This window comes from Denticeps clupeoides, chromosome 13 (assembly GCF_900700375.1).
Source record: "Denticeps clupeoides chromosome 13, fDenClu1.1, whole genome shotgun sequence".
Lineage (NCBI taxonomy): Eukaryota > Metazoa > Chordata > Actinopteri > Clupeiformes > Denticipitidae > Denticeps > Denticeps clupeoides.
This window is the reverse complement of record NC_041719.1, coordinates 726,484-738,629: the sequence shown is the minus strand read 5'-3', so window position 1 is coordinate 738,629 and position 12,146 is coordinate 726,484. Positions and strand designations below refer to the sequence as shown.

The following is a 12,146-nucleotide window of genomic DNA, read 5'->3' as shown; positions in this document are numbered from 1 at the left end:
GAAGATTCATCTGAAAAATCCACCTTCTGCTTCTTTTCCAGCGTCCATCCTTGGCTGTGGGTCTTGGCAAATGCCACACGGTTTTTCAATTGTCATTTGTTTAGTGCTGTCTTCTGGGCACTGATTCCACCATGGAGGTCATTTCCAGACAGAATCCCACAAACTGTTCTGGTTGACACAGGGACCTCAGGTGACCAGGTTTGGCCTTGGATTTTCAAGCCAACAAACGGTTTTGCACTGAAACATTATTTCAAAAGCAGTTGGGAATAAAATGAGCCGTTTCTTTGTACACAAGCAAGAAGACCTTTGTCAGGGACTGTATATCAGGCCCCTGGTATGTCTAAAGTGAAGTGATTGTCACTTGTGATACACAGCAGCACAACACACGGTGCACACGGTGAAATTTGTCCTCTGTGTTTAACCGTCACCCTGTGTGAGCAGTGGGCACCATGACAGGCGCCCTGGGAGCAGTGTGTGGGGACGGTACTTTGCTCAGTGGCACCTTGGCAGGTCGGGACTCGAACCAGCAACCTTCTGATTATGGGGCCGCTTCTTTAACCGCTAGGCCACCACTGCCCCCTAGTTTACAGGTTTACAGTCTCTGTACTTGTACCTTTGTACATTTGTGCGACTTTCTAACAAATCTCGTTGTCCAGGCAACTGTACAATGGCAATAAAAGGTCTTGAGTCTACAGTGTCTGTGACATCAGGTTGATTGATTGATTGATTGATTGATTGATTGTGTGGTCCAGTGACTTGTCTATAGGGTCTCAGCTGGGAAATTCCCATGATGCTCCTGGATCCTGAGTCACCACCGGCTGTGAGTCAGTCTGCAGTTCAGCGAGTGAGGGGGATTCTGATTATCGCCTCATTACATCACCGCAACATCCATTACATCTCCCTCTGTGTCTGCGTGTCTCTCTCTCTCTCTCTCTCTCTCTCTCTCTCTCTCTCCCTCTCTTCCTCTGTTTGTGTGTCCCTCTCTATCTCTCTCTCCCTCTCTCCCTCTCTCTCTCTCTGTGTGCGAGTGTGAACTGAGATGAAGGCTTCTTATTATTCCACTTCTGCTGATGCCGATGAGACAGGAAGTGGTTGGTTGGCTTTGTAATGTGACGTCTCCCAGTCTGGATACTCTGGGTTAGAAGAAGCGGGAGACATGGTGAAAGTAGAAGGTCCTGGAGGTCCAGGTCCCACCCTGCTGCTGTGCTGTTGTAGACTGCTGTGGGGTTAAAGGTCATGAAGTGGATGGAGCTGGAGTCCCGTGTTGATATTGTTGACTCTCTCTCTCTCTCTCTCTCTCCCTCTCTCTCTCTCTCTCTCTCTCTCTCTCTCTCTCTCTCTCTCTCTCTCCCTCTCCCTCTCCCTCTCCGTCTCCGTCTCCCTCTCCCTCTCCTGTACGTTTTCTGCTTGTGATGACTGTGCTCGTCTGTAGGACGGTGGGAACCGAAGATGTGGAGATTTGATGCGGTCCGGATGGAGCAGAACCCGGCTCTGTACTAACAGGTGAGACGTGAGTATCTGTTCTTCCTGCAGCGACTGAGCTGACTTTCTGATAATCTGATGATTCCTGCACTGAGAGATATTAATGTGGGAATGTGGTGGTGATGAAGTGTGTTGTGTTGTCAGTTCTGTGAAGCAGGTTGTGTGTGTGTGTGTGTGTGTGTGTTGGTGTGTGTCGGGTCGAGTGGGTACAGAAAGTATTCAGACCTCCTTCAATTTTTCACTCTTTGTTATATTGCAGCCATTTGCCAAAATCAAGTTCATTTTGTTCCTTCATTAATATTCACACAGCATCTCTTGACACAGAATTGCAGATTTATTAACAAAGAGAAACTGATATTTCAGTTTCTCTTTGTTAATAAATCTGCAATTCTGTGTCAAGATATTCAGAATATATAAATATTACGACCCTTGGCTGTGACACTCATATATTTAACTGCTGTCTATTTCTTCTGATCATTCTTGAGATGGATCTACACCTTCTGTGTTTGATTCTACTGAGCAAATGAGAACCATCACGTCAAGGGAACTGCCTGAAGAGCTCAGAGACAGAATTGTGGAACAGATCTGGCCAAAGTGACAAAACATTCAGCCGCACTTAAGGTTCCTAAGAGCACAGTGGGCTCCATAATCCTTAAATGGGAGATGTTGGAGACGACCAGAAACCTTCCTGGAACTGTCCATCTGGCCAAACTGACCTATCAGGGGAGAAGAGCCCTGGTGAGAGAGGTAAAGAAGAACCCAAAGATCACTGTGGCTGAGCTCCTGAGATGCAGTCGGGAGATGGGAGAAAGTCAACCATCACTGCAGCCTTCCACCAGTCGGGGTTTTATGGAAGACTGAAGCTTCTCCTCAGTGCAAGACACATGAAAGCCCGCATGGACACAGCTAAAGTAACGAAGGAGCATCTACAAGGCGACTCCGTGACTGTTCTCGAATGGCCCAGCCAGAGCCCTGAATTTAACCCAGTTCAGCATCTCTGGAGGCACCAACGTTTAGAGCACAGTACCATCCAGGATCCCCAAATCTTTCTTAAAAAGGAGCTTCTACTAAATACTGAATACTCAGGATTACATGATATTCCACTTTTTCTTTGTTAATAAACCTGCGAAAATGTCAACAATTCTGTGTTTTTTCTCTCAATATGAGGTGCTGTGTGAAAAATGGAAATGGGGTCTGAATACGTTCTGTACACATTTACATTTCCAGCATTTACATGTGTTAATGGCGGGTTTGTAATATGAAGTGTTGTGTCTCTGTTTGTATGGGTGTTGGTTGCTGCCACAGTAAATGTTGTGTTGTGGATGGGCGTGGCCTGTGCTTGAGTGTTTTAAATGGGCGGGGCTGTATCTGCTCATGCTGCTAATGAGCTGCTGCCTCCTGATTGGGTGGAGAGAGAGAGAGAGAGAGAGAGAGAGAGAGGGAGGGAGGGAGAGAGAGAGAGAGGGAGAGACAGGACAGGAGACGCAGGCAGACAGGAACAGATAGAACCGAGGGAGCGCCTGACGGAGGGAATGTAAAAGCCCATGGACAGCCCGGCGTCCCGTGCTGCATTTGTGGAGGCAGTGGGGTCGTCCGTCTCTGTGCCGTGTGATGGAGGGTCTGGACCGCCGCGCCGCAGGGGGTGAGGAGGGGGAGCCACCGCAGTGCCGCTCGGACTCCTCCCGGGACGGGTAAGGAGGTCGTCCTCCTCTGGTTCTGCTGCTCTATTCTACATGTAACATGGGAACATTAAGAAAAGTTGATGTTGTGGTTCTGCGGGGTTCTGCAGGGTTCTGGGTTTGGAACACTGACTTGTAAAGCATGGAAACAGGTGACATGTTGAAATAATCAGTGTTCCGCTGTTCCGGTTGATGGATGGGGTTCCTCACTTGTTGGCATGGTGATCTGGGAAGTTGAAGAATTGCCATCTGTTGTGAGAGGCCTTCGTCCAGAGATGGAGTCCAGTTTCCCATTAGGACACGTACGCACGCGTGCACACACACACACACACACACACACTTTCACACATGCACACACTCACACACACACAGGTGCTGTTGCTCTGGCGTCGTTCTGCTGACTGCAGCGACCAGGGCCCGCCGGGGCGTCCTCCGTCCCGGTGAAAATGTCTGGACTTGTCCGGAACCGGTTCTAATACGACACAGCCAGGTGGGATTTACAGGCTCACGCCGTCATATTAATGTGATCTGTAGAAGTTCTGATCTTGCCGATGGGAACGTGTCATAGTTGCTTTTTGTAATAGTTCATTTGTAATGCGGTTTAAAAAAGACAATTTATTCGTATGAAAAGACCCGTGTGGTGCTGCATTCATGTTTTAGTATCCGTGTGTTATTAACCGAGGTGGAAAAACGCATTTTATTGATAAATGATATCTATATGGCCAGTTGGCAGCCTGTCGGACGATTTAACGTAAACGTACGTGACGCACAGTTACGGGTCTTTACACTGAACCACCGAATTCATTTTCTAGTCTGTTAAATGAGGGACATTTTCTACAACATTTTTTAAACCGGTGCAGAAAGGCAGAAAGAATCAAGGTTCGAGATTACGATGAGACTGATCCAGAAGACCCAGGTTCGAACCCCACTTACTACCATTGTGTCCCTGAGCAGGACACTTAACCCTAAATGTCTCCAGGGGGGGACTGTCCCTGTAACTACTGACTGTATGTCGCTCTGGATATGGACGTCTGGTAAATGCTGTAAATGTCTGATAAATGCTGTAAGTGCTACTGTGTGTGTGTGTGTGCGTGTGTGTGTGTGTGGGTGTGTTTCTGATCATTTCCTGCTTCCACGAGGGTCTTCAAATTGTGTATCTTACAAAAATTCCCAGACAACTTCCAGACAGAATGACATCACAACATTTTCATAGCCAGTATTTTTGGTCCATGAATAATGTAATTTGATAGAGAAAATAAAGAAATCATCTCCACTCTGCCTCCCGGCGAGGCGGCGCGGCCTTTTCAGCCTCTGGTGAGGGCGATGATGGTGCGAGGAAGGCGCCAGGGGAAGATGGACGAGTGGTGGAGCGGCGGAGGGTTCTCACGTTCTCTCCCCCTCGCAGGGAGAAGATGCCGTTCCACCACGTGACTGCGGGCCTGCTGTGTAAAGGCAGCTACCTGAGCCGCTCCGTATCGGAGCAGAGCGACAGCGAGCAGCTCGCCACCATATCCGTGGAGGAGCTCGATGGTGAGGAGCTTTCTGATCCATCATCAGGGTGAGGGTTTGGTGGTGACGTCCGAGCGTTCCGCTTGTTTGCTATCGATGTTCTACATTTCACGCTCCATTAGAACCGCTCTGGAGCGGGCGGAGCCTCAGGTAGCTGGTGTGGACGTTTCGGATTCAGTTTACTGTTTGTGTACTCTGGTAGAGCGAAATATGAATTTGAATGAATCTGTATTTAATTATGAATTCTCCCTCAGGCCCTTCATTACACTCCTGCGGAAGGTTCTAGGTACGCTGTCTTCTGGGTTTTTCTCACCTGCACATCTCTGCTGCTTCCTGCGCTGACATTTTAATAAAATGTATTATCTATAAGAGAACGTGTCAAGAGAGGAGGACTGTAGCGTGTGTGTGTGTGTGTGTGTGTGTGTGTAAATGCACTGTGTGTGTGTGAACAGAGATCCGGGAGGCGTTCCGTGTCCTGGATCGGGACGGGAATGGCTTCATCTCGAAGCAGGAGTTGGGGATGGCCATGCGCTCTCTGGGCTACATGCCGAGTGAGGTGGAGCTCGCCATCATCATGCAGAGGCTGGACATGGATGGTGAGCGCACACACACACACACACACACACACATACGTACTTTCTTATATGTTACTGGTGCTAAACTGAGGAACCTTCCAGGGAAATGAATGAAGTTACACCTACCTGCACACATTCTGCAGGCCAGCTGCGGATTTGTGGATGATCGTTGTCTGCGTGTGTCCTCAGGTGATGGACAGGTGGACTTTGAAGAGTTCATGACGATCCTCGGCCCCAAGCTCCTGTCATCTGATGTGCGGGAGGGCTTCCTGGGAAATACCATAGACAGCATATTCTGGCAGGTAACATCACTGAGTGTCCATCTCAGGGGTCAGGAGGTCACAGGTGCTGCTCCATACCTCATCCCATCATGAGGGACAGAGGTCACCTGATCCTCTGGATCAGAAGTATGTGAATGAAAACATATGAGGAAGATGATTCCGGTCGTATTCCCCACAATACGCTCAAACATCTTCTATATAGAACGTGCAGTTGCATGGTGGAGGACGGCGAGGGGACAGAAACTGTTCCTGTGTTGGCTGGTCCTGGTCTGCCAGAGGGCAGCAGGTCAGAACGTCTGTGTCCAGCCCGTTTGTGTCTACTCTGCCCGTTTCCTGGTTCTTGAGAGGAACAGGTTCTGGATGGAGGGTCGCTTCCTGTCCTGTTTAGTGACTGCTCCGTACCAGGATGGACTCCATGACTGCAGTGTAGAACTGGATCAGCAGCTCCCCTTGGAGGAGATGTTGGTCAGGGGGATCTCCACAGAAGACACTGGTCCCCCTCACCATATCAGGCAATGTTGATTAGTGGATTTGATCCACTAATTTTGATCCATTTTGATCCACGCTGAGACCCCGATACAGAGCAAGATGTTCCCGCACATGCCTGCAGGACTGCTGCCGGATTTTACGTATCAGGAGAAAAACGTAATTCAAACACTAACAAAACATCTTCATCACTTTGTGTGTGATATTGTGCTTCCCTTCATGCCTCCAGTGCAGGTGACCTCTGACCTGTGCCATGCTGCTGATGTCCTCTGGTTTAGTTAAAGTCTGATGGCACAGATGAATGCAGGGAAATGGATTCAAAACATCCAAAATGTCACTTTCAAAGCTTGCTGCTCCTCAAGTTCATTGACAGACCTGTTTACATTGCAGGACAGCCTTCCCCCGCCCCCCCATGCTGGCCACATGGCACCTCTGCCCCAGGGGATTCTGGGAAACGCTGGGTGTCCAGCTCTGATCGAACGTCCCTGTAAAGCCGCTGTGTTTTATTGACCGACGCTGTTAATGCACGACTGTCGCTCGGTTCAACAGCAATTAGCGGCACATTACAGCCGAGGGGCGGAGTCAGAGAGCCTGAGGGGTCACTGCAGGTCAAACACGCCCATCACACAACTCAACATGTTCACCATTCATCAGAATTCAGGCCTCAGTGGAACTTTTCATTCTGCTCTGAACATTTCGAGCCACGGCGTCTGATTTAATGAACCGTGGAACCGGACTTCCTGTCGGTGTTTAGCGCCGCGCCGCGTCCTCGTCCTATCAGCAGCTGTATTGATCTTAATCTCCTAAAAGCTCTAAAGCGGCGCAAGGCCAAGCGTGGTTGATTTACTTCCCCATCAGAGGGTGGGGAACGTGGGGAACGTGGGGAACCGGCCGCCCGTCTCGTTCCAGGTCAGACGGGGCCTGGCAGCAGCAGCAGCTGATTGGCTGCAGGCCATGCTGATGTCGGCAGGATTGTTCGTGTAGTTCGCCGTTTGTCTGGACGCAGGGATGGGAACTCAGACGCTCGGCCCTGCAGTGGTGGAACTGGAACGTTCTCGGCCGCTCAGAAATGAAAAACGACAAGCTCTGCCTGTTCAATGCCCCTCCGCCGTATGTGACATTTTTCCGCGTGGCGCTCAGTCGTACTATTTTTACCCTGTCGCTGTGAGAGGAGGACGTTTGGACGCTTCTGCACAGGTCCTGCCTTTGACTGGCAGCTGCAGCTGAGAGAGGCTGAAACACACGCACACACACTCACTCACACACACACACTCACACACACACACACACACGGCCCTGTGTAGGTGACTCATGTGTAATTAACGTTATGGAGGCTGGATTTTATATTCACCTCCATGCGGCTTCAAGCGTTCGGCCATTTTAAACTGAAGTCCAGATTTTCCGGGTCTGAGTACGGAATTTTTACTCCTCAGACGGGATCATTTAATCTTCCATAAATCTCTGAATGTAAACGACCATATTAATATTTCATCAGAGGAAACGAATTCCACTGCGAAACACTGATCCTTTTTCATTTTTATATCCAGCGAACTGCCCGCCTCACACGTTTAATATTTCAGCGGCAGTAATATCACAGCAAACTTCATACATAAAGAATGAGCGACGCAGACGTCTGATAAATAATCAGCAAGACAAATGGGCGTCTGGACGGCGTGTGGTCCCCGCTCCATCATCATCATCATTCATCATCCTCAGCTCCGAGGTCACGATGTCCTCTGGCGAAGGCGAGACAGGACGGGGCCTTCATGAGCGTTCTAACTTGTGTATTGATGGCACGGTCCGGCTGATGCCATGTCCCCGCGTCATGAATAAGTTATCGGCGGAGACGCTGCCGGTGCGGATCAGTGCAGCGCCGCGTGATTTCGGCCCAATAAATACTTAACAGCAGCCCTGAGACGCCTGGAGACGTAGAGGGACCATGTCCTGAGGACCACACGCTGTCCAGTCGTGATGAGATGTGAGCAGGGGAGGGTCGTAACCAGTCTGCTGCTTTTTAAAACCATGTGTTGCACACATTAGATCCTCTTTATATTGTGGTTGTAGCAACGATAATCACGTGACACCGTTTCACCAATCAGGCGTAGCCATGCAGTCACATGACACACAAACCGGGCCAATTTACTGAGTTAATTACTACAAATCAGAAATACCAGAATTTACATTTCAATCCAGCAGTTCCTCTGTACTTGAGTATAGAGTAAAAGTCTGACAGTGAGACTCTGGGCTACAGCCTGGAGATGATCGCTCAGGAAGGCCGTGTGGGGGCTGTGAAGGTTCCTCCGTGTCTGGCCGAAGTGCTTGGTTAAGTGTGTGTGGGTGTGTGGTCAGATGTGAAATTTAAATTGCCCCTCCCCCGCAGTTCGACATGCAGAGAATGACGCTGGAGGAACTCAAGCACATCCTATTCCACGCCTTCCGGGACCAGCTGACCATGAAGGACATCGAGAACATCATCATCACGGAGGAAGAGAGCCTGAACGAGAACTCAGGAAACTGCCAGGCCGAGTTCGAGGGAGGTGAGTGGATGGGTCACTTCCTGCTTCCCTGTCTGCTGATGGAGGTCGTGTGGTTCCGACTTTACTGTCCACTGACAGCTGGGTTATTAAACCTGACGCGTCCTCAAGGTCGATTCAGAACTGCAGCCAATCAGAAGAGGCCCTGGTCACAGCCAATCAGGTGACGCGTTGCCGTGGTAACGGCACCACATGATTACCTGCCATATACAGGGAGTGCAGAATTATTAGGCAAATGAGTATTTTGTCCACATCATCCTCTTCATGCATGTTGTTTTACTCCAAGCTGTATAGGCTCGAAAGCCTACTATCAATTAAGCATATTAGGTGATGTGCATCTCTGTAATGAGAAGGGGTGTGGTCTAATGACATCAACATCCTATATCAGGTGTGCATAATTATTAGGCAACTTCCTTTCCTTTGGCAAAATGGGTCAAAAGAAGGACTTGACAGGCTCAGAAAAGTCAAAAATAGTGAGATATCTTGCAGAAGGATGCAGCACTCTTAAAATTGCAAAGCTTCTGAAGCGTGATCATCGAACAATCAAGCGTTTCATTCAAAATAGTCAACAGGGTCGCAAGAAGCGTGTGGAAAAACCAAGGCGCAAAATAACTGCCCATGAACTGAGAAAAGTCAAGCGTGCAGCTGCCAAGATGCCACTTGCCACCAGTTTGGCCATATTTCAGAGCTGCAACATCACTGGAGTGCCCGAAAGCACAAGGTGTGCAATACTCAGAGACATGGCCAAGGTAAGAAAGGCTGAAAGACGACCACCACTGAACAAGACACACAAGCTGAAACGTCAAGACTGGGCCAATATGGACTGATGAAATGAGAGTGAGTCTTGATGGGCCCGTGTCTGGATTGGTAAAGGGCAGAGAGCTCCAGTCCGACTCAGACGCCAGCAAGGTGGAGGTGGAGTACTGGTTTGGGCTGGTATCATCAAAGATGAGCTTGTGGGGCCTTTTCGGGTTGAGGATGGAGTCAAGCTCAACTCCCAGTCCTACTGTCAGTTTCTGGAAGACACCTTCCTCAAACAGTGGTACAGGAAGAAGTCTGCATCCTTCAAGAAAAACATGATTTTCATGCAGGACAATGCTCCATCACACGCGTCCAAGTACTCCACAGCGTGGCTGGCAAGAAAGGGTATAAAAGAAGAAAAACTAATGACACGGCCTCCTTGTTCACCTGATCTGAACCCCATTGAGAACCTGTGTGAGATTTACAAGGAGGGAAAACAGTACACCTCTCTGAACAGTGTCTGGGAGGCTGTGGTTGCTGCTGCACGCAATGTTGATGGTGAACAGATCAAAACACTGACAGAATCCATGGATGGCAGGCTTTTGAGTGTCCTTGCAAAGAAAGGTGGCTATATTGGTTGCTGATTTGTTTTTGTTTTGTTTTTGAATGTCAGAAATGTATATTTGTGAATGTGGAGATGTTATATTGGTTTCACTGGTAAAAATAAATAATTGAAATGAGTATATATTTATTTTTTGTTAAGTTGCCTAATAATTATGCACAGTAATAGTCACCTGCACACACAGATATCCCCCTAAAATAGCTAAAAATAAAAACAAACTAAAAACTACTTCCAAAAACATTCAGCTTTGATATGAGTTTTTTTGGGTTCATTGAGAACATGGTTGTTGTTCAGTAATAAAATTATTCCTCAAAAATACAACTTGCCTAATAATTTTGCACTCCCTGTACAGGGAGGTTCTTGTGGTTCTAATAGCTCTGAAGAGTGATCTTGGTGCGAAGATCTCTCCCATTCTGACCTCTGACCTCCCACTAAGGCTGAGCTTTTAAAATTAAGTCCTGTTCTGTCTTAATGTTATTTGTATTCTGTTTTAAACCCCTTCCTTGGCCACACCCCTGTAAAGGGAGAGTGGGTGGGGCCAGACGTGACATGACGTGACATGTCTGTAGAGATGGAGTTGCATCTTCTCATTCTCTCTTTCTCCCTTCACGCCACAGTTCACTCCAGGAAGAAGAACCGACAGACCTGCATTCGAAAGAGCCTGATCTGCGCCTTCGCCATGGCCTTCGTCATCAGCGTCATGCTCATCGCGGCCAATCAGATGCTGCGGAATGGCATGGAGTAGCCGGGGCTCCGAGGCCAGGGATATGACTGCATGTGCATGTCTGCATTCTGAGCAGAGACACCAACCCACCTGTCCCACCACCAAGTTCTTCACGCTGAAGACTCTTCTACCCGATTTGGCAGCGAGAGACACAACCGTGTCCAGTCAGGGGCGTGTCCACTGGTCTCAGGGACGCCAAGGGCTGTTCTGCTTCTCTACGTCTCCCCCCGCCTCCTTACTGATCACGCCGCCCTGCTGCAGTGAAGTCTGCGGGAGTGCTGCAGCGCCCCCTGCTGTCTCCCCGTCTCCGTCTGTCTCCCAGCAGCGTTAAAACACTAGAACACGAGCTCCTCCGGGGGGCGCGAATGACTGTTTCTTTCACTGCCTGAGTGTTTTACGTGTGTGTGTTTCATTCTCCATTTTCAGCGTGAGTGTTGGTGTGAAAGGCTGCAGGACAGGAAGGTTCAACTCTCCAGCATGGAATTCCGTGTGTTTCTGTCATTGTGTGTGTGTGTGTGTGTGTGTGTGTGTGTGTGTGTAACAGACTGTTTGACCCTCTCAGCCTTGAGCACTGTATGGGGGGGGTGGACGCTCCAATAATCCAGAGCCACCATTGGCTCACAGCCCCCCTTTAGTAAAGCCATATAAGCCGCACAGAAACACCTAAGAACACGATTCCTTTACTCTCAAACTGTGAAGATGAAAATGTCCTCTTGCTGAAGCTGGGTCCAGGAGGCTCTACGTACTCTGCGGTTCTTCCGGGGCAGCTGACGGTCATGTTCTAAAGAAGAAGGGCTGGTGAACCTCCTGGTTCCAATTTAGACATCGATATATGGGGAGATCAGACTGATGTTCATGCATTATAGCTTTGAGGTGTCCAACCAGTCAAAGTACAAGAAGAACTGAATATTCAGGAGCTGTCAGTCCTGATCTGGACCCAGGGCTCTGCACCTTCAGAAGATCTATCTATGGCGTGTAGAAGAAAGAACCCATTTCCTCCTGCAGTTTTCCCCTGGACGTGTTGGACTGCTGGAGGACCGAGTCTCAGGTCACAGTGATGAAGACCCTCACATGTTCACTGAAAATAAAGCAATGAACAGCATTGTCTAGAGCAGACGTTTCCAACTCCAGTCGTGGAGAAAGAAAGTATTCAAGCTGTGACATGCTGGTGCCACCAGGACTGGGCTTAGAGGAACCTGGTCGAGAGCTTCCAGACACTGTCCAGACATGGTCATACGGGTTCACGTGCTGCTGTATACCCGAGTTCCTAAAACTGATTAAAACGCATGAAAATACCGCATAGACGTCCTAGCTGGGAATAAAAATGTAAATCTGCTCGAAAGAAAAGACGGATTTGAGCAGCTGAATGTTTATTTCCTGACTAACTGCAACTCCTACAGACGGGACGTCGGTGGGAGAACCTGCCAAGTGGATAGCAGTAGAAATCAATAAAATCGCTCTCTCACTCTTTACTGTCTCTTTTACTCTATTACTGTCTTTGTTGCATCAGTGT

The 12,146-nt window shown here is 48.8% G+C and overlaps 1 protein-coding gene across 3 annotated transcripts; it reads left to right on the top strand.

Moving 5' to 3' along the window:
* Nucleotides 1-2,957: 2,957 nt before the first annotated feature.
* caln1 (calneuron 1) lies at nucleotides 2,958-12,103 on the top strand. Of its 3 annotated transcripts, none has more exons than XM_029000657.1 (7): nucleotides 2,958-3,173; nucleotides 4,567-4,719; nucleotides 4,925-4,956; nucleotides 5,123-5,266; nucleotides 5,435-5,547; nucleotides 8,393-8,549; nucleotides 10,527-12,103. In XM_029000657.1, the coding sequence occupies exons 1-7, from the start codon at nucleotides 3,094-3,096 to the stop codon at nucleotides 10,652-10,654; spliced, it is 807 nt and encodes a 268-aa protein (XP_028856490.1). In that variant the 5' UTR covers nucleotides 2,958-3,093; the 3' UTR covers nucleotides 10,655-12,103. The 3 variants fall into 3 exon arrangements, with proteins under 3 accessions (XP_028856490.1, XP_028856491.1, XP_028856492.1); XM_029000659.1 differs by lacking the exon at nucleotides 2,958-3,173 and adding an exon at nucleotides 3,538-3,651; XM_029000658.1 differs by lacking the exon at nucleotides 4,925-4,956 and having other exon boundaries at nucleotides 4,567-4,691.
* Nucleotides 12,104-12,146: the final 43 nt, after the last annotated feature.

Coding starts and splice junctions, on each gene's coding strand:
- caln1 (XM_029000657.1), top strand. CDS start 3,094: ATGGAGGGTCTGGACCGCCGCGCCGCAGGGGGTGAGGAGGGGGAGCCA. Junction 3,174..4,566: donor TCGGACTCCTCCCGGGACGG/GTAAGGAGGTCG, acceptor TCCCCCTCGCAG/GGAGAAGATGCCGTTCCACC. Junction 5,548..8,392: donor TAGACAGCATATTCTGGCAG/GTAACATCACTG, acceptor CCTCCCCCGCAG/TTCGACATGCAGAGAATGAC.